The sequence below is a fragment of the Microcebus murinus genome, chromosome 6, assembly GCF_040939455.1.
Source record: "Microcebus murinus isolate Inina chromosome 6, M.murinus_Inina_mat1.0, whole genome shotgun sequence".
Taxonomy (NCBI): Eukaryota; Metazoa; Chordata; class Mammalia; order Primates; family Cheirogaleidae; genus Microcebus; species Microcebus murinus.
Window position 1 is genome coordinate 87,794,472 of NC_134109.1, and position 23,440 is coordinate 87,817,911.

At 38.2% G+C, this 23,440-nt stretch overlaps 1 protein-coding gene across 9 annotated transcripts in view; it reads right to left on the minus strand.

The window, feature by feature from the left end:
• The window catches only part of ATP8B4 (ATPase phospholipid transporting 8B4 (putative)), a 224,076-nt gene that overhangs the window by 101,076 nt on the left and 99,560 nt on the right, over nt 1-23,440 (minus strand). For all 9 annotated transcript variants that reach the window (XM_076004353.1, XM_076004354.1, XM_076004355.1 and 6 more), the window contains 3 exons: nt 19,825-19,897; nt 10,828-10,898; nt 6,787-6,869 (listed from right to left, as the gene is read on the minus strand). In XM_076004353.1, the coding sequence (XP_075860468.1) occupies nt 6,787-6,869; nt 10,828-10,898; nt 19,825-19,897 (227 nt within the window). The remainder of the gene's footprint in view (nt 1-6,786; nt 6,870-10,827; nt 10,899-19,824; nt 19,898-23,440) is intronic.

Consider the following 23,440-nt stretch of genomic DNA (forward strand, 5'->3'; position numbering starts at 1 on the left):
TGGCTCGAGTTGTTTAGACAACTGCATTGTGGATGGAAGAGACTTTTTATAAATTCCCAGCATTCAACATCTTTTCTTCTTGACCAGTAATTTTGTTCCTCAATTGTAGAACTTTGAGTTGGGCATCACCAGCAAAACCTACATTAAAATAACAGGTTGACAGCAACCTTTAAAGTTTACTCCAGTTTCTTGACCCAAGACTCAATTTCTCAGGCTTCAAACTTGGCCACCTAAAAAAAAAAAAAATGTGCTTTGGGCAAAAACAACGTGATACCCAATCCGTGCCAATAGGAATATAAAAAACAGGCTCATTTGATCATTTTTATTGTCGCAAGCAAAGACTGACATGGAGGCAAATACAGCCTTGAACATGTTGGCTCCCTCCTCCCTGGCCCCAGGGCTTATCCACTTCTGGCCTCATACCAAGGGTGTGGTTCTAGACAGAAACAGGCAGCAAGGCCAAGGGGTTCTGCCTGGGTTCTTGGAGGCCAAGCCCCAATTCAGCCTTTCTCAAAGAGTGTGGTCCCAGTGATGTAAGCACTAACTACAGGACCCAGTCAAAACAAAATGGCAGGAACAAAGCCAAACTACATTTTTTTAAAAATCATCAGACGTGCTCGGCTTCCCCTTTCTCAGCCCTGTTAGCGTAGAACACCAGCTTCCCAACTTCTTTTCTACCTTTTTCCAGAAAGGGATGAACAGTTTCCTTTGAAGGGAGTACTGTATGCACCCCTGTATCCTCATAACCTATTATACTGTCTACATGGTAGGATCTTAATAACTATTCGTTGGAGAGATGGACAGAAAATAATTCACATGGTTGCAAGAAAGAGGTTAGGAGTGAGATGGGTTTTAGAGCAGATCTAACATGAAGGGGGAAAGTAGGCATATTTCTATGGTAGTAATGATACAGGGGGCTAGAAGACCAAACAGCCAAGCCACAGTGAGGGCCTTACCTTGGCCTAAGTCTAACGGGAGGCACACAGATCTGAGAACACTGAGAAAAGGTGGGGGCATTAAAGGACAATAGAAGCAACCAAAATGAGATCCTAGCCATAAGGCATAATAAAGACTAAGGGAAAACGCTCTTCCTCCTATTGCTAGTTGCATTAGAGAAGAGAAAGAGGCAGTAAACAGTCAGTTTGACAACCGATGAGGAAACAGTTTAGGGAAAATAGCACTGTTTCTCAGTCATTTACTGAATACATGTTTACAGCACAAAGTCATCTTTAATGAGAAATAATGCAACTGGGGAAAAAAAATCCTGTCAACAATGAAGTATAAATACAACCAAACTAGCTGGTCACATTTGTTTGCCCCTCTAAAGAAAAAGAACATGAAAGTAGATAGCAATTCATCCATATTACAATCACACAGAAATAAATGTTCTAGACCCATACCGAACAAAATCTATAAGATCTTATGCTGGACCTTTCCCAGCATTCTAAATGTAGTCCACTGGATTGTTGGCCAATTACCAACTTGATAGACTTCTCAAACTAAAGCATTTACCTCGAAGTGGAAATCTGTAGTTTATCATAAAAATGGAACTCAGTGCCCAGTTTCCTATGATTTTCCAGAGAAGTTGACTTCATTTCTTTATGTATATTATTATTAGCAATATTTCTTGATTATATGCCCTGCAACTCTTCGGTAAGACAAATTATCCATTGAGTAAGACATCACTATTGCTGTTCAAGAATTTCTCTGGCCAAGAGCTTCTTGGAATGTAGGAGATTGCCCAGTATTGTTTGCCCTGATGATTGTGACAAATATTTATTTTTTTCTTAGAAAGAAGAGTATCACCTTCCTATTTTCTAAAGCCTCATTATTCTTCAACCATCAAGCCTTAGCCACCCCTCATTACCACCGTAAGGGCCATGTCAGCACAACAGTGGGGAGGGAAATTATACTTCACATTTCTAGGTGGAATCTGTGTCTCATACATTAGCTATGCTATTGAGGGGTGCTCCTGTCCAGGTGAATGGGAAAGCTAGCTGGTAAGTTAAAAAAAAAAAAAGTCACGAGATGCTACCCAAGTTGGGTTTTTTTAAACCAAAAAGAAAAGCTTATTTTTCTGTATTTTAATTACACACATGCTATTCTTTAGAACGAACCACAAAATACACAAGGATTCCTGAAGAAAGAGTCAACCTTTCCCTGGTTCAGAATTCAGTATTAACAGTCATACAAAATATGTAAACTTGTCATGAATTGCAAAAAACAGATCTCAGTCCAGTCAGTAACAATATGCAAAAGATTCTTAAACACATTTGAACAATTTACATCCGGGGCTTTCCCCAAGACATAAGAATGTCTAGTTTACATAATAATAATTGACAAATATTTTCAGTTACTTATTTGCAAAAGCTTTTCAATTCCTATAAGACTTTACCATGAAAATCAAGGCCCAGTCAATTTACTTTTATATTTGTTAAAATATTAGATCAAGTTATATATCTTTTCTTATAAAATTCAATAGATCATATATCATTTTTTCCAATGTTTGAAACATATAAAAATATTTATATGAGAACTTTTCAAATACATGGATTTACCTACCAAAACCCAACTCTCTCATGTGTACTGGTATCTAGATTTGGCCAACTCTTCTGTAAATTCTTATCAGGGATCCTGACATTCAAAATCCTGAGAACATTGCTACTTTTTAAAAAATATGATGACATCATCCTAGTCCTGGATGGACTTGATCTCTGGTAATTAATTTTGCACCTTTAGGTTTAGAATATTTTTAAAATTTATTTCTTACCCTGACCAGGAGCTAAGCTATCGTGCTAAATTTCTCGTACCCTCCAATGCTGTTTTTCCACTTATACTTTAGAACGTGGAGTTTTTTTGTCCTTTGTAGAATAGGCTTTGTTAGCAATCCAAGGTTCATATTCTGACTCCTCCACTTAGTAGACATATGACATTGGGAAGGTTACTCAATTTATCTGGGTCTCAGATTCCTTACTGATAAATTGGCACTAACAATAATCTCTTCCTTCAAGATCTGTAAGGATTGAATAAGATGACGTGTGCAATACTTAGCACAGTGCCGGGTACGAACATCATGTTTAGGGCCTAAGAATTTTAGGACCTTTACCTTCTTAAAGGCTCCTTTGGAGATAGACCCTAGTTCAAGTGTTTCTTCTCACTGGGATATAAGCTCTATGAATGCAATGCCTGAGTCTGACTTACTGACCACTGTGTTCCCAGGCTTAGCACACCCCCTGGCATTGTGTTACATGTAGATTTGCTGAATGAATGAATGGGTGAGTATATGAATGAATGAAAGAGGTAAACTTCTGCAATGCCTAAGGAGGCCACGAGTAAAACGCTGTCCTTCAGTAGAGATGCAAAATTAGAGAGGCAGGGAGACTTACAAGAGACATCTGATGCCCAAACCATCTCAGTTTTGATCCTACATGTCCCTAATTTGGAGTCCCCAGTGGGGACTTCTTTAGGGATAGGAGTGTGAAAACCAAGTCTTTAGATACTTTGAAGATGTGAACTTACGATACGAGGACAGAAAACTGAAGTTTGGTGCTAGAGAAAGTATTTTGGCAAGTCTCAAAAGAAAAACCACGGGAGTAACTAGAAGCAAAAATAATGCCATACCCACATTTGCCCAGAAGTCACAAGCTAGAAGATATGCTTAGCACAGACAGAGCATGGGAAAGGGTGTGCCTCACATATCTGTCTCATCTATTTTACCTTTCCAAAACTGGCAGGGCAGTTCCAAGTGTGCACAAGGCTCATATCATGTGTTAATTTAAACCAAAGTGTTTAATCAAAATATCTGGTTTTGATTCCCATGACTCACGGAAGTCTTTTTCTAGTCACCAGAGGAAAACCCGAAATCTCTTGATACTTCATTAGGACAAAGGTGAATAAAGAAGACAATAAACAGGGGGTAGGAAAAGGATGGTGAGTAAAAGGATCAAGTAAGTACCTTGATGATACATGTAGACAATGTTTATAATTCTACATGCTTCATTTTGCATCTTGTCCTTAGGCAGTGCTTAGGAGTCTATTTATTATAGACTTACACTAACTAATGTGGAGAGAGTGGTGAAAACAGAAAAATAAAGAATGACAGAAAAAGGGACTCTGAAGGCGGAGAGAATAACCAACAGAGAGAGTGGAAGAAGAAGATGGGAAAAGAACAGTAAGAAAATATGCACAAAGGGAATAATGGCAAGAGGAGAGTGGTGAAATAGGGCAGTCAGAGAACTAGTGTGGATAGTATATGATGTGTGAATGTGCGTGTGAGAGGCAGAGAGGTTGAAGTTGAAATGTGTAAACTATAGCTTGAAAAGAGGTGGATGGAGAAACAACTGGAGGCTACAGGAAAGCAAGGGTAATTGTGGGAAGGATTTAGAGTTTGTTAATTGTCCAAACTCTTTCAAAGACTTTTCTATACCACATCTTGCGTCACCCTGTGGGTCTTCAAATTTTGCTAACAGGGGAAATCTAATTTGTAGATTGTATCTAATTTATGTCCCCATAATCCATCTATTCATTCTTCGGATGCTTTCTTGGAAACAGGAAATCACATTTTAATAAGGATAAACCCATAAAACACCATGTTGCCTTGAACTTTAAGGTAGATTAAAATGCAACCCAAGATTTAAGAATGAGAAAGTAAATTTGGCAGAACCCCGGCTTTTAGCCCAGAAGTGTACCAGCCTCATGAATTTGGCATTACACATGTTTTCTGGAAAGTGACCACAGTTTAAGTATACATAATAGAAAAGAGAGGTCTGTCTTGCCCTTATTTGAGAAAACAGTTATACTTTGGGGATTTGGTGAGTTGCCTATTCTGTGTGAAGCAAATTCAGGTCACATTTAGTATAATAAGTACGTATCCTGTCATTGACTTACATGGTCACAATTCTTGGAGGGAGTGGTAAAGACAGTTAGAACTCAAAAAATATTCATATTTTTTATTTTCCAGCCTCCCTTGCAGTTAATCCAGGGCCAGATGACTCATGCTAGCCAGTGAAATATGAGAGGAAGAAGCAGTTAAAATCCTCTTCCATCTCACCTTTATCCTGTTCTATCTATGCAAATCTCAGTCTGGGAACCATGGCTACAAGAAGGAGAAGGCCACTCAACCCATGTCAGAATGTGACATGAGCAAAAACTAAATAAAAATAAAGAAAGAAATCTTAACTGTGTTTATGCCACTAAGATTTCAGGGTTGTTTGTAACTGCATTATGACATAGGCCATCCGGGCCAACATCTATGACGAAAAGGGAACTAAATAATTATAACAATCATTTTCTGCTTTCTGGGAGTTAAGAACACTAAAAATCATGAATTTCTACCTCCTCATAAATTGACAGAGGTATAAAAGTACAATTCTGCCAGGAAAAAAATGAGTAATAGTAAATTATATTTAGGTTGCCCTTTTAGGACTCCAAAAATATTCAATGAAATATTTTAAGCAAGTATTCTAATTCATGAACACAATTTACTTTTCTTGGATTCACATAACAGTAAAATTTCATTGAAAAAATTACTTAGTAGAAAACATGTAATTTGTTTTATGCTAATCAAAATATTTCTGAGACCATTCAGTTTCCTGGCTATTCCCCTCACTTAAATCTCAATTTGGAAGAATATTTTTTTCTATAAACATGTGTTACAATACCACTCATTTGAGATTAAAATATTAACAGAATCCAGACAGAGTTTACAAGCAAACACAAAGCACAGGCAATATAAGCTCTAAGATATACAGTGGAGAAATTTTACAATATAGACTCGACTGTGCTTTAACCCATGTGATCATGCTAAGATCCTTGTCCACATTTTCCTGTAGTGGACCCCCCAAAAAATGTTTTAGAACATAGTCTCAAACTCAAAAGGGTTCATTAATAAATAAAGCCAATCTATATGGAAATATTAACATTCAGGGCCAGATTCACAAGTGAGTAAAGCAAGACACCATCGAAGAGTGGCCAGATGCCCTCAAAGAATCTCCCTACCACCTGTCATGGCACCTAAAATTCTATCATCGTCTTCCCTGTGACTCTTGAAGGATTGCATTTCTCTGTGGTCTCTTAATCATAGAATGCTATATCACTAGAATGGATAATATCTAGAGGTCATTCCATGGATACTCAAGAAGTATAACTTTAACAGAAAAGAACAGGCAAGGGAAACCTTGCTGAGCAGCAGGGGACTGGGTTGAATGATGTGAAGATGGAGATGATAAAACCATAGTCTAAAATAAAGGGAGCAGATGACCAACTGATTAGTGAATCGGAAAATTCTTCCTGAACACCTACCATCCTCAAGACATTATGCCAGCCAGGCGCTATGTGAGGTACAGCAATACATGAGGCAGGATGACTGTCTTCATGAAGTTTGCAGTCTAGTATTTGGTCTTTGTTACAGATCCAGAAAATGGTTGGGTGTTTAGATCTAGAGCTAGAAATAAAAGTGTGGTCTGTGTTCCACCTCAGCAAGTCTGCATAGGGGTCCAGGGAGACCAAGGTCAGGCAAGTGGAGGGAATTATGAGATTGAAGGGAACAAGATCCAGAGAAGAGGAAACCAGGTTGAAATGCACAACGCACTGATAAATCCATCCTCCTCTTGGTAAATATTTTTACTAGTTAGCGTGAGAAGAGATTACAGGCTCTGATGCCTGGAGAATTTTATGTCCTTCCACCAAATAAAAAGAAACATAAATTGGATCTCAGATAATTAGTTTGTTACATCGCTTTTTGGTTTTGAGATTTTTTTTGTTTGTTTGTCTGTTCAAAACACTTACCATCAAATCTTGCAAGTCTGCTAATATCGGCTCCAAGTTCTGAGGTAACTGATAGTGCATGGCGGACTTTAAGGTTCGTTTCCCTGTGAAATGAATGACATGACATGAATTTTCATATGGACCAGGCTAGAAGCATCTTACCAAAGCAATCGGGTAGGTACAGCATATGCAAAACCCAATTCAAGAGATCCAAGAAACCCTCCTTTGAATGTCAGTCACACTTCTCACACAGTCTCAGGGAAAGTAGGTGGGGCTTCTCAGGCTCCTTAGGAGTTGGCATTCTACCCACAGCACATCTGCATAACAACACAGTAATCTGTTTTGCAGCTTGAAAGAACAGAGGACATAATAAATATGGTTTCATTCGAACCTACCCAGACATCATGCATGAGTTACAAAACACATTAGGAATAGGAACACAGTTGCCAAATAAAGGCCAGTATCATTCCAGAGTCTACTATCTACGTGGTTTTACTTGCAAAAGATGGTCATGGCTAATTTCACAGTAGCTGAAATTTAAATGGGAAAAGGAATACAGCTTTCCTTTTCTTAGAAAATCAATCCAAGAAACGCGTAAATCTAGAATAGACAACCAGACAAGCTCAGCAGGCCAAAGCGAGCTGGTCATCTTCTCATAGGTAGGACCACACATCCATTGGACGGATGGCTCTCTGGTATCCAAGAAAAGGCCAGCATTGAAGATTCCATGGCCTTCACTCATGTTTTGTGTTTAAGGGCTTGCCATCCCAGTTTTCTCCCTGAGGTCAACCTAATTCTATTCTACTGTAGCTAAAATCATCTGTCAGAGTTCTAGCTTTTGTGGAAATGGATCCATTGGATCCCATTTAGTATTGGGTCCATTCCGTCAATAAATATTGATTGAGTAAATACCATGGTCACCCAGGGTACTCAGTGCTGCCCAAGAGGATTATTGTCCTCTTGAGGGAAACAAGGGGTAAGTAAACAATCAAATATCACTGTGTGGACTTACATGCCAGCCCATTAATTAACTGAGTTTAGAGAGCCAAGAAGCAAGTAGCCAAGACAGCATTCAATCTCACAATCTATAAACGAGTTTCACAATGGTATAGGAAAAGGGGAATCCAATTTAAGGAATACCCACTGGTAAAATAGCTTTCTTCAGGAAACACTAAGTTGGATGTATCATTGAGGTTAGCTTGTTTAAAAATAATCTCAATCAAAATCTGCCAATTCCTAGGAGGCAGAGATGAGTAGGGATTGAGATGGTCAAGAAGAACTTCATAGATAAGGTGGAACTTGAGCTGGGCTTCTCTACCTCACGTCATTCATCAAAGTTCGGCATCATTTTGATTACTTCCTCTGGATTCTCTCCAATGTCTCACTTCCACCTTCAAATCTGACAACTAATAATGGAGGAATAGTCACATAGGCCTCATTGATACTTTAAAAAATATTTTTAAGACTCCAGATTAATGCCTTCAGTGTCATGCTATGCTCTTCCTTAATCTGCTTGAGTATCCTCATAAACCTCAAAGTGACTTTCAGCAAAAGAAATAATACAGAAAGATCCAGTGTACTCTTTACTCAGTTTCTCCTAATGGCAAAAGCTTGCAAAACTGTAATTCAGTATCACAACCAGGATATTGACATTGACACAGTCAAGATATAGGGCATTTCCATCACCACAAGGACACCTCAGGTTGCTCTTTGTAGCCACACCCATTTCTCTGCCTCCCCCATCCCATTTTAACACCTGGCAACCAATAATCTGTTCTCCATTTCTATAATTTTGCCTCTTCAAGAGTGTTCTATAAATGGAATCATATAGTATATGACCTTTGGGATTGGCTACTCAGTATAATTCTCTGAAGATTCATCCAAGTTGTTTTGTGTATCAATATAGTTCATTCCTTTTTATTGCTAAGTAGTAGATATGGATGTACCACACACAGTAAATTTAACCATTCACTTACTGAAGAATGTCTAGGTTGTTTTCAGTTTGGAGATGTTATGAATAAAGCTACCATAATATTCCTGTACAGGTTTTTGTGTAAACATAAGTCTTCATTTCTCAGAAATAACATGCCCAGGAGAGAAATTGCTGAGTTGTATGGTAGTTGCATGTCTAGTTTTAGTCTTTAAGAAACTGCCAAACTATTTTCCAGAGTAACTGTAGCATTTTACATTTCCACCAGCAATGTATGAATTACCCTGTTTCTTTACATCCTTGCCAGCATTTGGAGTTGTTACTATTTTTTATTTTAGCTATTCTAATAGGTCTGCATGATGGTTTTAATTTTAATTTTCCTAATGGCTAATAATGTTGAACATCTTTTTTCATGTGCTTATTTGTCATATGTATATCCTCTTTGGTGAAATATATCTGTTTATATTATTTTCTTATTTTCTAATTGGGTTGTTTGGTTCTACTGCTGAATTTTGGGAGTTTTTAAAATACATTCAAGACATAAGTCCTTTCTCAGATAGATGGTTTGAAAATATTTTCTCCCAGTCTGAATAGCTTATCTTCGCATCCTCTTAACAGGATGTGTGTTTTCATACAACAAAAATGTTTAATGAAGTCCAGTTTATCAAGTTTTCTTTTTAATAGATCATGCTTTTTGTGTCAAGTCTAAAATTCCTTTGACTATCCCCAGATCTCAAAGATGCTTCCCTATGTATTTTCTAAAAGTTGTATAGTTTTACATTTTACATCTGAATTCAATTTTCTTAATAGTTGCAGGGTTGCTCAAATTATCTATTTCATATGGAATGTATAGTTTGTGTTTTTTGAGAAAGTGGTCCATTTCATATAAGTTGTTGAATTTATGTGTGTAGAGTTGTTTGTAGTATATATTTATTATGCTTCTAATGTCTTCAGGATCTATAGTGAATTATCCCGGTTCTTTCATGATATTGCTAATTTGTGTCTTCTCTGTTTGTCAGTCTTCCTAGGTGTTTGTCAATTGCATTGATGTTTTCAAAGAACTAGTTCTGGGTTGTTGATTTTCTTTATTGTTAGTCTGTGTTTTCAAGTTCACTGACTTTAACCCTTTATCACCTCCTTATATCTGCTTACTTTGGGTTTATTTTGCTATTTTTTAGGTTCCTAAAATGGAAGATTAGATTGTTGATTTGCAACTATTTCTCTTTTCGAGTGTATGTTTTCAGTGCCATACATTTTCCTCTCAGTATTGTTTTAGCTGTGTCTGTAACCGTTCTGCTCAAACCAGGGGTAGGATCTCACAGGCTAAACTCTATTTGAATAGCTCAAGATAGCAATGATTTAGGAGGCACAGGTTAAAAGCCCCAGCTCTGGTGTCAGACTGCAAGTCTGAGTCATGACTTCACTTTCAGATATCTGGAGCAAATCACCTAGCTTCTCCAAGCCCCTGGTTTCATTGTCTGTACAATAGGGATTAGATAGTACCTACATCAGGATTAAATGAAAAAGTCCCTCAATAGAATGCACATATATCATTTCTTTAAAATACAAGCATTGATGAACGTTTTTATGGCAGACAGACAAATTAAATCCGCTGAAACAGAATTGTTATATGGTATATAACTAACTTCTAAATTAATATCAGTGTTAAAACTACATCATATTCTGTTTCTTTCTTCTATCTCTCTGTCTTCATTTACCACAATTTCAAACTGTTGTCTTGTAAAGTAACATCATTCCTTCCTTCAGGGAATCTTGATCTCCACCTTTTTTCATTTTCCTTAGAAAAATCAAAGTTGAAATTAAAACTAACATGGAAAAAAAACTTCTAAGGAATCTCACTGGAATCCCTGTATAAAACTATTCACGTACACATATTTAGCTCACTATTTCTGAAAGAAAAATAAATTCAAGAGAAAACACAAGTTTAAAAATAAATTTAAGAGAAAAGACAGTTTTCAAAATTATTGCAAAATGATTATCAATGCATTTTGCAATTCAGATTTTTATGTCAAAGAAAATAACAAATAAGGTTTAAGTCCTATTTCTAAAGATATTACTTTTACATAAATTATAAACCAACCTAATTAATTATTCCAATGTTCATAACTTACCCATCAAGCTCAGCAGTTTCAATATAACAGAGACCATATGGCTCACTACTTGATAGGAGAAGCAGATCAGCCTATTTTAAAAAATCATGACAAAAGAGAAGGGAAGGTTGGTTCAAAGTCTTTTATGCTATATCACCTCTCCTCTACTAATGAATCAATAGAATCTTAGAAACAAAGTAAAAGAAGTGATATCTTGGTCTACCTCCATGTCACATGCCCTGAACAAAACCCTCCCTCTCTCCTTGCCTATGCTACTTTATGTGCCCCCAAGCCACCATGACTTGAGCAAGGGAAGAAAATATGATATATATAATTAGCCACTTGATTTACTGTTTTTGAGAGAAATATATAAATTCTGTTTTCTTGCTTTGATAATTACTAATGGAAAATATAAAACTCTCCCCAATAAATAATTGGAAATATTTATATGCACCCACTTTAATTACCTAGCATGATCAGTTAAGTGCAGGCAGCAGGAAAAGGACATGAGGAAAAGACAGAAGGGAAGGAGGAGGAGGAAACTGAAACCAAAAAAAAAAATGAGAGAGGCAAGGAAGTAAAGGAAAGAGAGAAAGATGGAAAGAAAAGCAAAATAAAACAGATAACCAGGAAAAAAGAAAAAGGTGGTAGGGAATAAGGAAGGGGAGAGATAAGAGAAAGTCAGGGCTAAGCAAGAGAGACCCAAAAAAAGGTCGTTAAAGGCAGTGAAAACAATTCAGAGGCTGAGCAGTTTAGTTTTTTTCAGAGATAAATAGCTCTATTCCGCTGCCCATCTGAGCTTTGGAAATCACTTCTCACAATTCAGCTTTAAAATTCTGGTAGCTTTCTACATTGGGAAACTGCTTGCCCATTTCATTTCAAATTTCATTTTAAAATAAGTATTGTTATCAAATCCTTCTGAAGGATTTGAATGTTTAAAATGAATTCAATTTTAGCAATTTATTTTGAGACATTAGCCTAACAATGCTCTAGCTATATGCCTGAATGAACAACTGGCATTTCCAAATCTGTGAAATTTTCTTACCCTGTTTTTTTTTTTTAAGATGTTAAAATTGCTTCCTTCTCAGTTCAACCTAGAGGTTAAATTTAGAATAAATTCACTTACTTCATTGTCTCAAGCTTTTAAATTCCCAACTCAGAAACAGGCTCTGTGTGGGTATGTGTGTAGTTTTGTCTAAATTGGGATAAAACCAAGCTGGAAAAAACTCACTGACAGCTCCTGAAGGAACAGACAGGTTTGCGTTATCAAGCGTTCGGCGATGCTAAACGAAAACGGAAGCTGGTGAAGGCAGAAATTTCCTGACTTGTCGCTCGGGGAAACAGAGAAAACCCATAGGAAGAACGTGTCAGAAATGCATGCCACTCGACAGCCAAAAATTGCTCATCTTGATTTTAAAGGGGAAAAAAATCGTTTTGAAAATTCACCTTGATCTTGTTTCCCACATTTAAATTCCAACGCATGAAGGCATCAGGCGCCACAGCGATGGAGCTTTCATGCTCTTTAGGCCTGTGTCTCTCCTCCCCTGAGCTTCGAAAGCTCATTTTAAATAAAACCCAGAATTCCCTAAGTCTGATCTCTGTGGTTAAAAATAGTTGTGACATATAGAGAAAGATGCCTATCTGTACCTAGGGCTGCTCTCCTCGGAAACTGCATAGTAAGAAGGATCAGATGTTTAATCCTGTGCTCAGATGTTTAATGTTTGACACTTACACTGTGGTAAACAAGGGAAGGAGTCCTTGTCCACGCGGGCTCAGAGCAGGCCACTGAGGCACCACCGCCACCTGGTGGCTGGATGCTCTCCTGAGCAGTGACCCAACTTCCCACAGGCTGACCCCCAGTGGGTTCTCATCTAACTGCTCCTGGTACTCCCCCGGGTCCTGGGACTCCTCCCTTCCTACCTCCTGCCTTTCTCGTCTCCTCCATTGCCACCTTTTTCTTTGATGTCCTCTGAAACTGCCTCCTGTTTTCCCAACCCTTATCTCTGTCCTGCCCTCCCCTCACCCATCCTCCCTTCTCCCTGCCCCACTGCTGAGCCTTGCTGTTCCCTTTTGCTAACTTCTCCCTGCCAGGTTGTTTAGTTCATTGTCACTGAGGAGGGAGTGTGAAGGGGCAGGACCAGCAGAATAAGTGGTGACAGTACTCATTGTCACACAGGCAGTCCTCCTCTATTGCAGTGCGCTCAGTAATAATTCTGGAAAGGAAAGGGCAAGAGAGCTGCAGTAACAGCCCTGCTAAGTTCCTCGCCACCCTTTTGCTAGAGGTGCTGGGCCGGGAGTGGAACGCCACATGGGTCTTAGGGCCACCAGCCCCATGACTCTGGGAAACGCAGATCAGACCTCCTTAAGCTGCCCCCCCTGGCAAATCTCAGGGGACCCAATTCCTAGTTGATCCAGAAACTTGTGTTCTAGATGTCAGTGTTCATGATACCAGTAGCTGATATTTAGTGAGGACTTACTATGTGTCTGGCACTGTCCTAAGAGCTTTATATGGGATAGATTATTTAACTCTCACAGATATCCTGTAGTGTCAGTCCTGTTGTTGCCCCCCCTTTGCAGATGAGCAAATTAAGGCTCAGAGAGTTTCGGCAACTTGCTTGAGGACACACAGTTAGTAAGCAGGGGAACCAGGATTTGAACACAGGAAGTCTGAGGAATAAACTACAGGGGATACTAAAATGAGTAAAAACCCCTTTGCTCCAAGGATTTTATAATTTAGTAAAGGAAGACTATGATAAGTGTCTTAGTAACAAAGGTCTACGAAAGGAGTGCAAATGAGAGAGAGAGAACATTGGGTTGGTAGCTGAGAAGAATCATGGAAGATTCTAGAAGCAGTGAAAGGCAGGTTCCCCCAGACAGAGGTACTAGCAGAAGTAAAGAAGAGGAATAAGAAAGTGTGACTGTCTGAATTCACAGGTGGGCCAGGCAAACAACCATTCATTCCAACCAGAACTACCTTCCACCGACCCCTATTTTTACTTTCTTCCATAAATTCTTGGTGCCATTTCCCCTTGCTCTGCCGGGAGGGCCTCAGCTGTGTCTCCCACGAGGGAAGCAGTGTTTTCCAACACAACATCCCTTCCTCAGCTTCTACATAGACAACAGGAAGCCCACGCAGCTGCTTCATGGAGACCTGAAGTGATGATTCCCATCACAGGAAGCATGAAAAGAATCCACTAGACATCTTCAAGTCCTCAAAGCCAAAAATATTGTCCTTATACGTTTATTAGGCATAATTTATGTTTGTTAAAAAAATTAAAGCAAAACCTCAAGTGATGATAATGCCTTAAAGCTATACAATCTTTAAGGGTTTACAAAACACTCTCTCATAATTGTGTCATTTATTCTCTCAGCGACGCTGTGATGAGTAACACTGTCCCCATTGTACGATTGAGGATCCTGGAGAGGCCGTGTCCCACCCAGCGGTGAGTAAGGAACAGATTCACCCACGCCCACCACTAAATTCACTCCTGTGAAGTCCGTGGCCTTTCCAAAGTCACGGTGAGAATGTCATCACATCAAATTGAGGAAAGACTCCAAGAGATTTCACGTCAGACTCACGGACACACAGCTTAAGCTGCATAGCTGGAACTAGAATTTAGAAATTCCAATCTAAAAATGTATGCTCTTTCTTCTGGAGGGCCACTAATCACTGAAATACAACTATGAAAAACAGAAAGTGTTTTGCTTTGTTTTGTTTTTTTTTATTTGCTAGTGTGCAAAAACCAAAACTACAATGGTGAAGCCATCTGGAGATGATCGCTCCATAATCTGATGGAAAGATAAACTTGAACACTTGAATCTCCTTTTATTTTTTAAGCCATTCTAACACATAGAGTTCTTCATCCTCTTTATTATCTACAATGCTATGTTTTCTTTTCTTTTTTCAGTCCAAAAATAAAAATGGAAATCCAAAAGGACTCGTGAATTGAGTCAAAATCAGAATAAAATCCTAAAAATGAAAGTGTATAAGGTTATAGGCAACATTTTTATTTAAAATTTGCATTTCAGACCCAACAAATGCACGTTGATTATCTACTAATAGGTACGAGATACATCATTGATTTGGGTTTTTCTAATTAAATCGATTTGAGAATAAGAAAGAGATGAAGAGGAAGAGGGAGGAAAATAATACTGGGTATCATAGAATTTATTCAGACAGGCGGAAAAAAAAATCCTTGCCTGCAAATTTCTCCTCCACAAATTGGTAATTGCATGTAAACATCGGCCATTTACTTTTTTTAATGTCAAAAATGGCATGTTATTCCTCTACACTTTAGCAACAAGCTTTTTCTTCAGTACAGCTTAGACAAATATTTTCTAAAAATCTTTCTCTAGAAATTCCCCACTTTCTACTGACATATACGACAGTAGATACATACCAGATACATAGGGGGAGAGAGACTTTATTTGCAGCAATTAGGTTGAAACAGCAAGTAACTCTGACTTGAAGCTATAAAACTTAAAATAACAAGGAGGGCAATTAAACCACACAAATGGCCTGGCTGGAAGCACGTCCAAGAATCAGATGCTGAAAAGGGATGGAAGAGAAGCACTGATGGGTCAAGAGAGTGTGAAAGCTCACTCTTAATTAGGCCTAAAGTTTAGGTCAAATTAATTTTTCTGGCCCTATCAGTTCTGAGAGGTGAAATTTTCAATTCCTATACCAGAAGAATGCTTTGGTTTTAAAACAAAAATTTTACTGTATCAAAAACCTGAAAGATGAATGCTCTGTTGTGGAGATGAAAGGGAGAATTTTTTCAAACAAGCTAAACAGCTAACTTCTCATAATGTTCAAATATGCTCATGTCCAGTAAGAGCTCTATTTCTACCACTAGCTAAGCAAAACTAAACAAGAGCACTGCTGTTGAGTTAAAGGAGAAAGGCACATTGGATCCGAATGTCCAGGCTCTGGTGGTATCAAGAACTCTGCAGTATGTTTTTCTAACAGGAGTTTACTTAATTCTTCTAATGCAAGTGGGAGCTCTGGATATTCAACCCAAAGTATTCTTGAATTAAAAAAAAAAGTCAGAGCAATGGAGGTTCCTTATGTGGAAAACAAAGGTTAAGTAACTTTTGAATATGCCAGCAAATCGGCAATCTCAGGCAAGTTCCTTTCCTTGCTTAAAATTTACTGATAAAGTGACATCAATCAAGTTACAAATCCTAAGTTTGAATGGCTAAAGGTTATGCATCTAAATTGGTGCAACATTCTCTGATCACTTGACCTGCAGCATCCAAGCCTGCCTCGCCTAACTCTGCAAGCCCAGCCTCAAGGCAATGAGGGCAACTGTTCTAATAGAGTCGGGAAGAGCAGGTGGCAGTGGTCAGGAGTGGGGCCTCTGGAGCCAGATTGCATGAATTTAACTCTTGAATCTCCCACTGGCAAGCTATTTGATAACACTGTGCTTCTGTTTTCTCATCTGTAAAATGGGAACAATACGGTAGTACATAACCTGCCCTCATTGGGCTGATGGTGAGGATTCAATGAGTTAATTCATATAAAATGCTCATAATATTGTCGGGCACGTGCCACATAGTCAATAAATACTAGCTATTATTAGCATTACCTCAATGACCCAGTTTCCCAAACTCTACTTCAGTGTAATAATTCCTAAGTGGGTCTCTTGCAGACACCTGTAAATATTGCTCCTCAAATACAAGCTTTCTGACAGCCCCTGACAGCTGATACCAGGGAATGGGGAGGTTTATCAGTACTCCTAAGTGACTACAGCAGTTCACCCATAAAAACATTTGTTTGTTCTTGAAAATGGTTTTGTAGCTGCTGAGTAGCTAAACGTGGAAAAACTTTGAACAAAATTACCTAATCAAGAGGCACTGTAGTTTGGGGCTTTAGGAAACTCCCATCCCTACTTATCCAAAGATTAAACCAACAGAACTATAGCTGTAGGATTCAGAGAACAATGGATCTTTTTATTAATAAAGACCAGGGGTTAAGTCCGAAGGCCAAATGGGCTTGCTTATACTTCACCCTGTTAGACAGACTCCTGGAACCATAGACACTGGAAGCTCTAAACAGCCCCAGCCCCCACATGGGAACTGGCTCCTGTAAAATTAAAGACATGGAACAGCAGAGCAGAAGGTATTCTCTGCACACAGAGCCCAAAGGGAATAGGAAGAAAGGAGGCACTCCCTGCCCCCAAACCCACCAATCAGAGATGCCACTCCTAGGAGAGAGGAGCAAGCAAAGGAGTGAGAGACATTTAGTGTTATTTTGATGCTTTCCCTCCAAACGAAAACGGGAGGAGCAGGAACTAGAGAAGACTAGAAAATTAGCATTCTCACCCCATCATGTAACCACCACAATAAAAGGCCAAATCTGTGCTATCTAATACAGTAGCCACAAGTCACATGTAGCTATTTAAATCTAAATTAATTAAAATTCAAAATTCAGTTCCTCAGTTGCACTAGCCACATTTCAAATGCTCAGTTGTCACATGGGATGACTGGCTGTCACATTGGACAGCACAAATATAGAACTTTTCCTTCAAGGCAAAAAGTTCCATTGGACAGCACTGAGACACCTGGATCACTGACTTTAGGGGAACTTAGGTAAATGTGTGATTCATTTTTAAACCAATGCTAATGATGCACCCATACACCTGTTTTCCTTCTACCTGATACTTGCACTTGTATTTGCTTTCCATGTCTCATTTCACAGAGGCTTTTGCAATAGCAAGCAAGCATGCATACTATTAATATAATAGAAAATATAACTATTAATAAATTAGAAACAAAGACCAAGAGAAATACAAATTAGAATATCAAGGCTAGAGGGCAACTTGGAGCACAGATATGCTGGCCATGAGTTGTCATAGAGTTGTAAGATGTGAGACATAGATTTGACTCCTGCTTTTTCTGGACTCATCCCTAGGAATTTGATAAATGAACATACTATAGTTGTAATGAACAAGTGAGTCCAGTCTGATATTCACCCTTGTTAGAGGCTACCCATAGGACTCACAAGGCACTTTATTTTTATGGAATATCTGAAGTAGAAATATGCCTAGCATTGCCTCTGGAATATTCAATCCCAAATAAAATGATAAATGTGTGGCATATTTCAGTTTATGCCAATTCTTCTATAATTTAGCTCCATTTGGCTAATTTGAATGCACACATCTTAGAATTCCACATCAGCTTCTTAAAAACAAAGTTAAGGTCATACACTTAGGAGCACCTTAAGTCTTTAACTGTAATAATTTTAATTGGAAATAGAACTAAAATGAGTTATATGGGGCCCTTTTTACTTAAACAAAGAATCCTGAATATATGTGATCTTAATTAGGACATACAAATCTGTTTATAGGTACCCCGTTGAACCAAAACACCTTGAATTTTGAAAATTTACATCCACTTTTCATTGTTTTCCATCTTCTTTCTTATAAAAGATTGATATCTATTTATCAACCAACATTACTGAATGCCCCCTGTGATACAGCATGGCACTAGGTATTGAAGACCAGGCAAATCAGTATGCACTTTGCCTTCAAGAATCTCGTAGTCAAGACCAGCTTAGACCAAGAATCACAGCATGGAAGGGAACTTTGAGACCCTATGGTGATCTAGCACCTTGACTTGACACATGGAAGAAAAGTGTTTACTGTCACTGAAGGAATGAAGCAAAGACTCAGTTCTCACCCAGGTCCCTACGCGGGGGGCTCTTACACTGCATCTGCCTTGATTCCACCTACAGGGTATGGTCTTCTAACAGATACCACCTTCTAGGGTATTGATCCTAGTCTTTAATGAGCTCAAAAGCAAGCCAGGAAAGCTAACTTAAATTGTATCAAAAAAATAAATAGATTGTGAGAACTTGGCAAACTGTCCTACATATAAGGAGCCCAAGCTACAGTGGCCGTGGACACATCTATTTTGGCTGTCCTAACACCTTTTGCTTGTTTTTGGTTCCCAGCTAGTTTCCAAAGCATTCAGGTTGCCGGATAAATATGCACTGCTCTACATCAAGTGTGAACTCTTTTGTGAATGGACTGTCCACTGAGTAGTCTTCTTAACATGGGCTGTTCCAGAGAACTCAATATACACGGACGGGGCATTAATGAAAGAAGACTTTCTGAAAGTGAATGTCTAGGAGTCTTAATGATGTTGCTGTTCGTGTAAATAGACCTTAGCGCCATATTTTTTCCCCTATGGTATATTTTTCCCCTATGGTAAAATGTCTCAAATTTAATGACGTATACAACTTGATATCCAAAATTATACTCAACACAAAAATGTTTGTAAATAATCTAATATATATTTGACATAAGTACTGTAATAATTTGAATTTTTAATCTCTGATCTGGATAGTTTTTGTCACCCTAAATTTAATTTGAGCTAGAGTGAGTTGTACATATTTTAGTGATTGGACTGACCCCTTGAATTTTATTAAGGAAACTGTAATATAGGCAGCTTGAGAATATAAATTATGGTGCATTTGATACAAAATAAGACCTCATTAATTAACACTTTATTCATTCAGCACAATCAATAAACATTTTGTGATTATTCAGGAAGGAGCACACCTTTTCTTTTTCTCTAGCCTATGTTTTCTTAAAATATACTGCAAATGAATACTAATCATGATATTAACAGTACTAATCACAAAATATGTGAGAAAAAACTGCAAATTAATAGTGTGAGAACAAACTGTTTTTAAAGTACTCAGAAGCACTTTAAAAACTCACATAAAATGATCAACATCCTGATTTAAAATCTTTTGCACCTGTTAATTAAAAATCCTAAGGAAATAGACAAGGTAATAATCACTCAGCCTTATCAGAGTTACCAAGTTATTGAAAGTAATAAATCAATGTCTTTTAAAACATTCTATAATTGAGACTTTTTACTGATACATACTGGTATTCTCTTCCTAATTACTCTGGATTAGTACAGATTTACTAAATTTGCAAATATAGATACTTACATATATGCCATTTTAATCTGAGATAAATTCTTTAAACAATGTCAAATACTCACAGCAACAAATTGGTTATTTTCTAATTTAATGATGTCTCCCACTTTGACATTCATCCATTTTTCATTCTGCAGTCTAAGAACAAAAACAAGATTAATTTTTTTCAAGAATGGAAAAGAATTAAAAGTATAGTCCGGGGAATGTATTCACAATGTAGCATCATATAATAGAAAAAACAGATAAGACTTTCCTAGGATGCTAAATGCAAAGGGGCCTTACAAAACAAAGTTCTTTACCTGAGTAATGTGGGAACAAAGGCCCAGAGAGGTTACATGATTTGACCAAGGATACCCAGTGAGTCGGTGGTACCCCTGGGCTGAAACTCAAGATGCCCAACTCTTGGAGAAGTGCTTTTTCTACCTATGGTCCCAGCTTTATACAGCAGCTAGGAAATCTCAATAAATTCAGTCACTCTTTATTAATAAATACAGAAACATCACTGTCTATTTTTTTTATTTGAGGGTATTATGAGGGTACAAACATTGTAGTTACATTTTATATCATTGCCTCTCCCTGGTGGGGGTTAGAGGCATGCCCTTCCCCTCTACAATGCTCACCGGGTCCTTTAGTTGTGAGTTTACCCTCCCCAACCCCCATCCCTGGAGAATATTACTACCACGTTAGCACCATAGTGTTGATCAGTCAGTGCCAATTTGATGGCGAGTACAAATGGAGTCTACACTTCTGATCTCGTGTTACCTCACTTGGCATAATGGGCTCAAGCTCAATCCAGGAAAATATAAGAGGTGCCAGATCACTGTCGTTTCTTATAATTGAGTAATATTCCATTATATATATATACCAAATTTTAATAATCCACTCATGAATTGATAGGCACTAACTGGAGGCAAAAAGTGAAGGATGAGATATTAGCAAGGGAAAGTGGTCCAGGGAAACAGTTAAAATGTAAGAGGAAAAAAATTTAAATTTTGGAAAGGACAGAATCAACATGGGTGATAAAAGAAAGGAGAAAGACCACCTACAAACCAGCGCTGAGACGGAAGGACAGGTTTGGTGGCGTTCTAAAGCTCAGAATAGAGCGCAACTCAGCCAACATGCTGCACTGCTTTCTGTGAAGCTCCTGTACATAATGGAGCCCCGAGACCACCCCTAACCAAGTTCAAAGGGGCTCATGATGAATAGCTATTGTGTCCATTGGATCTGGCCCTTGGTGACAAGTTAGGGCTTGTCACCTTGTTAGGGCTGCCCCAAACCAGACAGGCCTCTGGAAACAGACCACCTGTGGCGGTATCCCGTGATGCTAATCATCCCTTCTGAAATTCCCTGAAATGTAAACCAGCTTTGTTATCCTAGTTGGAAGCCTTCATCACACTTCCTTCTGAGAGATTCTTTTACAGGAGAGAAGGCTGGGATGAGTAAAGCAGGTTTCCCCGACAAGTTCAGGTGGGCAGCTTGATTTCACTGTGAAGTTTTTAAAAAAAATAATAATAATCTAATTTATTTGTTTTATAGGCTGGAAAAACAGTTTTAAATATTTATACAACTGTGAAATATGCCTCACACTATCAACTCTACTGGATCATTTGGCTTAAACACTCAAAGAATTTTTCTTTAATACGGCTCCAAGTACATGTTGTTCTGGAAAACTTTCAATTGCAGCATTTTCATCTCTAGCCAGAATTCAATCATTTTTCCAATGCCACACTTTTCTGCACTTTATCTAGTTTGACGACAATGGGAGAACCTAGGACGCCTTCTAAATCTCGCTTTATTTATTTTTACAGGTATGGATTATGTGCTGGTTTATTTCTGGGGATACCTCATTTGGACATTTCTCAGCAAACGGGATCTTAGAAAAAGTAGACGTGAATGGATGGAAAAAAGATTTCATGCCTTCATTTATGGAAATCACACTGCTACTGAATGGCTCTAAAGTCTCTACTGACAGTGCATCTTCTTTAGTAAAAAAAAAAAAAAAAAGTCAAGATGATATTAAGTTTCATTTCCAAACTCTTCTTCTACTTGCTTGTACCCTATAAGCTCTAGGAAGGGCTCAAGGAACAGGAAGCAGTATTCCCTGAATGTTGACCCCAAGCCTAGCACCACCCGTTATTCATCAATAGCCCACACAATGGAAACGCAGACACACCTGTCAGATTTGTGGACAGCACCCCAACAAGAAGAGAACATAACCCCTGCAAAGTAAGGTTATGGTAGAAAGTCATCTTAGGATTCAACAAAGTTATCAGAAACTGAATGAAAAGTAAGAGAGAGAAGTATAAAACAGATAATTTTAGAGAGGAGAAAGTAATATTCTGCGAACATAATTAGAGTTTTTTCAGAAGAAGGACCTGGAGATATTGGTAAACCACAGGCTGTGTGAGATGTCTTGGTTAGCCCCACATTTGAATATATACCTGTAGAATAACCAACATGTTATTGCAATGTGTTATACAATGTATAATACAATCAGAGGAGTTTTCTAATGTTATTTCCTATTTTGTCTTGCCAGATATATACAACTGCACCTAACTAGGAACTCGGAGATACATTTAATGAACACCCATAGCTACAGAAGTATCTCAACTTAGTGAACAAGCACAAACTGATAACGACCTGCAACTGGATTTAAATCATCTATAGCTTACATCCAACCATTTTTCTCACCCTACCCCCTTACCCCTGCCATTAACAACAACACAACATCAAAGACATCCTAGCAGGACTGGAGCGGAGGATGGAAAGATTTACTTTAAAGCTCATGTTCAAAATATTTCTAGACTTCTAATATTTTAGCTTGTGTAGTGATGGGGTTTCGTCATCACCCTGAAAACAATGAAAACAGACACTCCCTGGCTGGCCATGTGTGATGCAGCTGTTCTCAGGGCTCATGTTGGAAGCAATCTTGCATCATGGCTCTACCAGGGGATACAGGATGGCCTTGTGGGCTGTGAAGGTGACACTCAGCTCCACAGACTCAGTGTCTTCAAACTTGGCTTTTTACCTATGGCAAGGAAAGCCCTCTTGCTCTTGTAGATGAATTACGTACATGAATGTTCTGAAAAATGAGTTAATTCATTGAATTATACTGAATCAAGAAATTCCAAGATTTTAAAACATGGCTCGATTTTCAGCATCCTCAGAGCTTTCTGAAATGGACATAATCTAGTTCACGCTTCTTTGAACCAGGTTTTTCAAAAAGAGACAATAAGATGGCTTTTTATCTTAGTAAACTCACAAGCCAATCGCTAAATAAGCCAAGATTCAAGAAAAAGATGCATAAGCTTTAAATTCTAAAGGCACCATAAAAACATATGGAGATTATCTGCTATAGAATGGCAACTAGAATTACTTTAAGGAAAGAGTTTTTCAAAATACACCCACTAACTATATATCTACTCTCAGAATATCAGACAATCTGAGTTCTAAGGAAAGGAGGCGAGAAATAGCTGATTGTTGATAAATTAGTCTGAACCAGCTTCTTCCTGGTGAGGCATAGCATGCAAAGAGTTACTAGGCATTGCTGAAAACCTCCTTGAGAAAACACAAGTCCGAGAGTCAGGTAGCACCCACCATGCTCTATGCCACTAAACTACTGGTTTCAGAGACTAGCACTCAAGTGTTTACCTTGTACAAGATAAGCGCATTCCTAAAGCT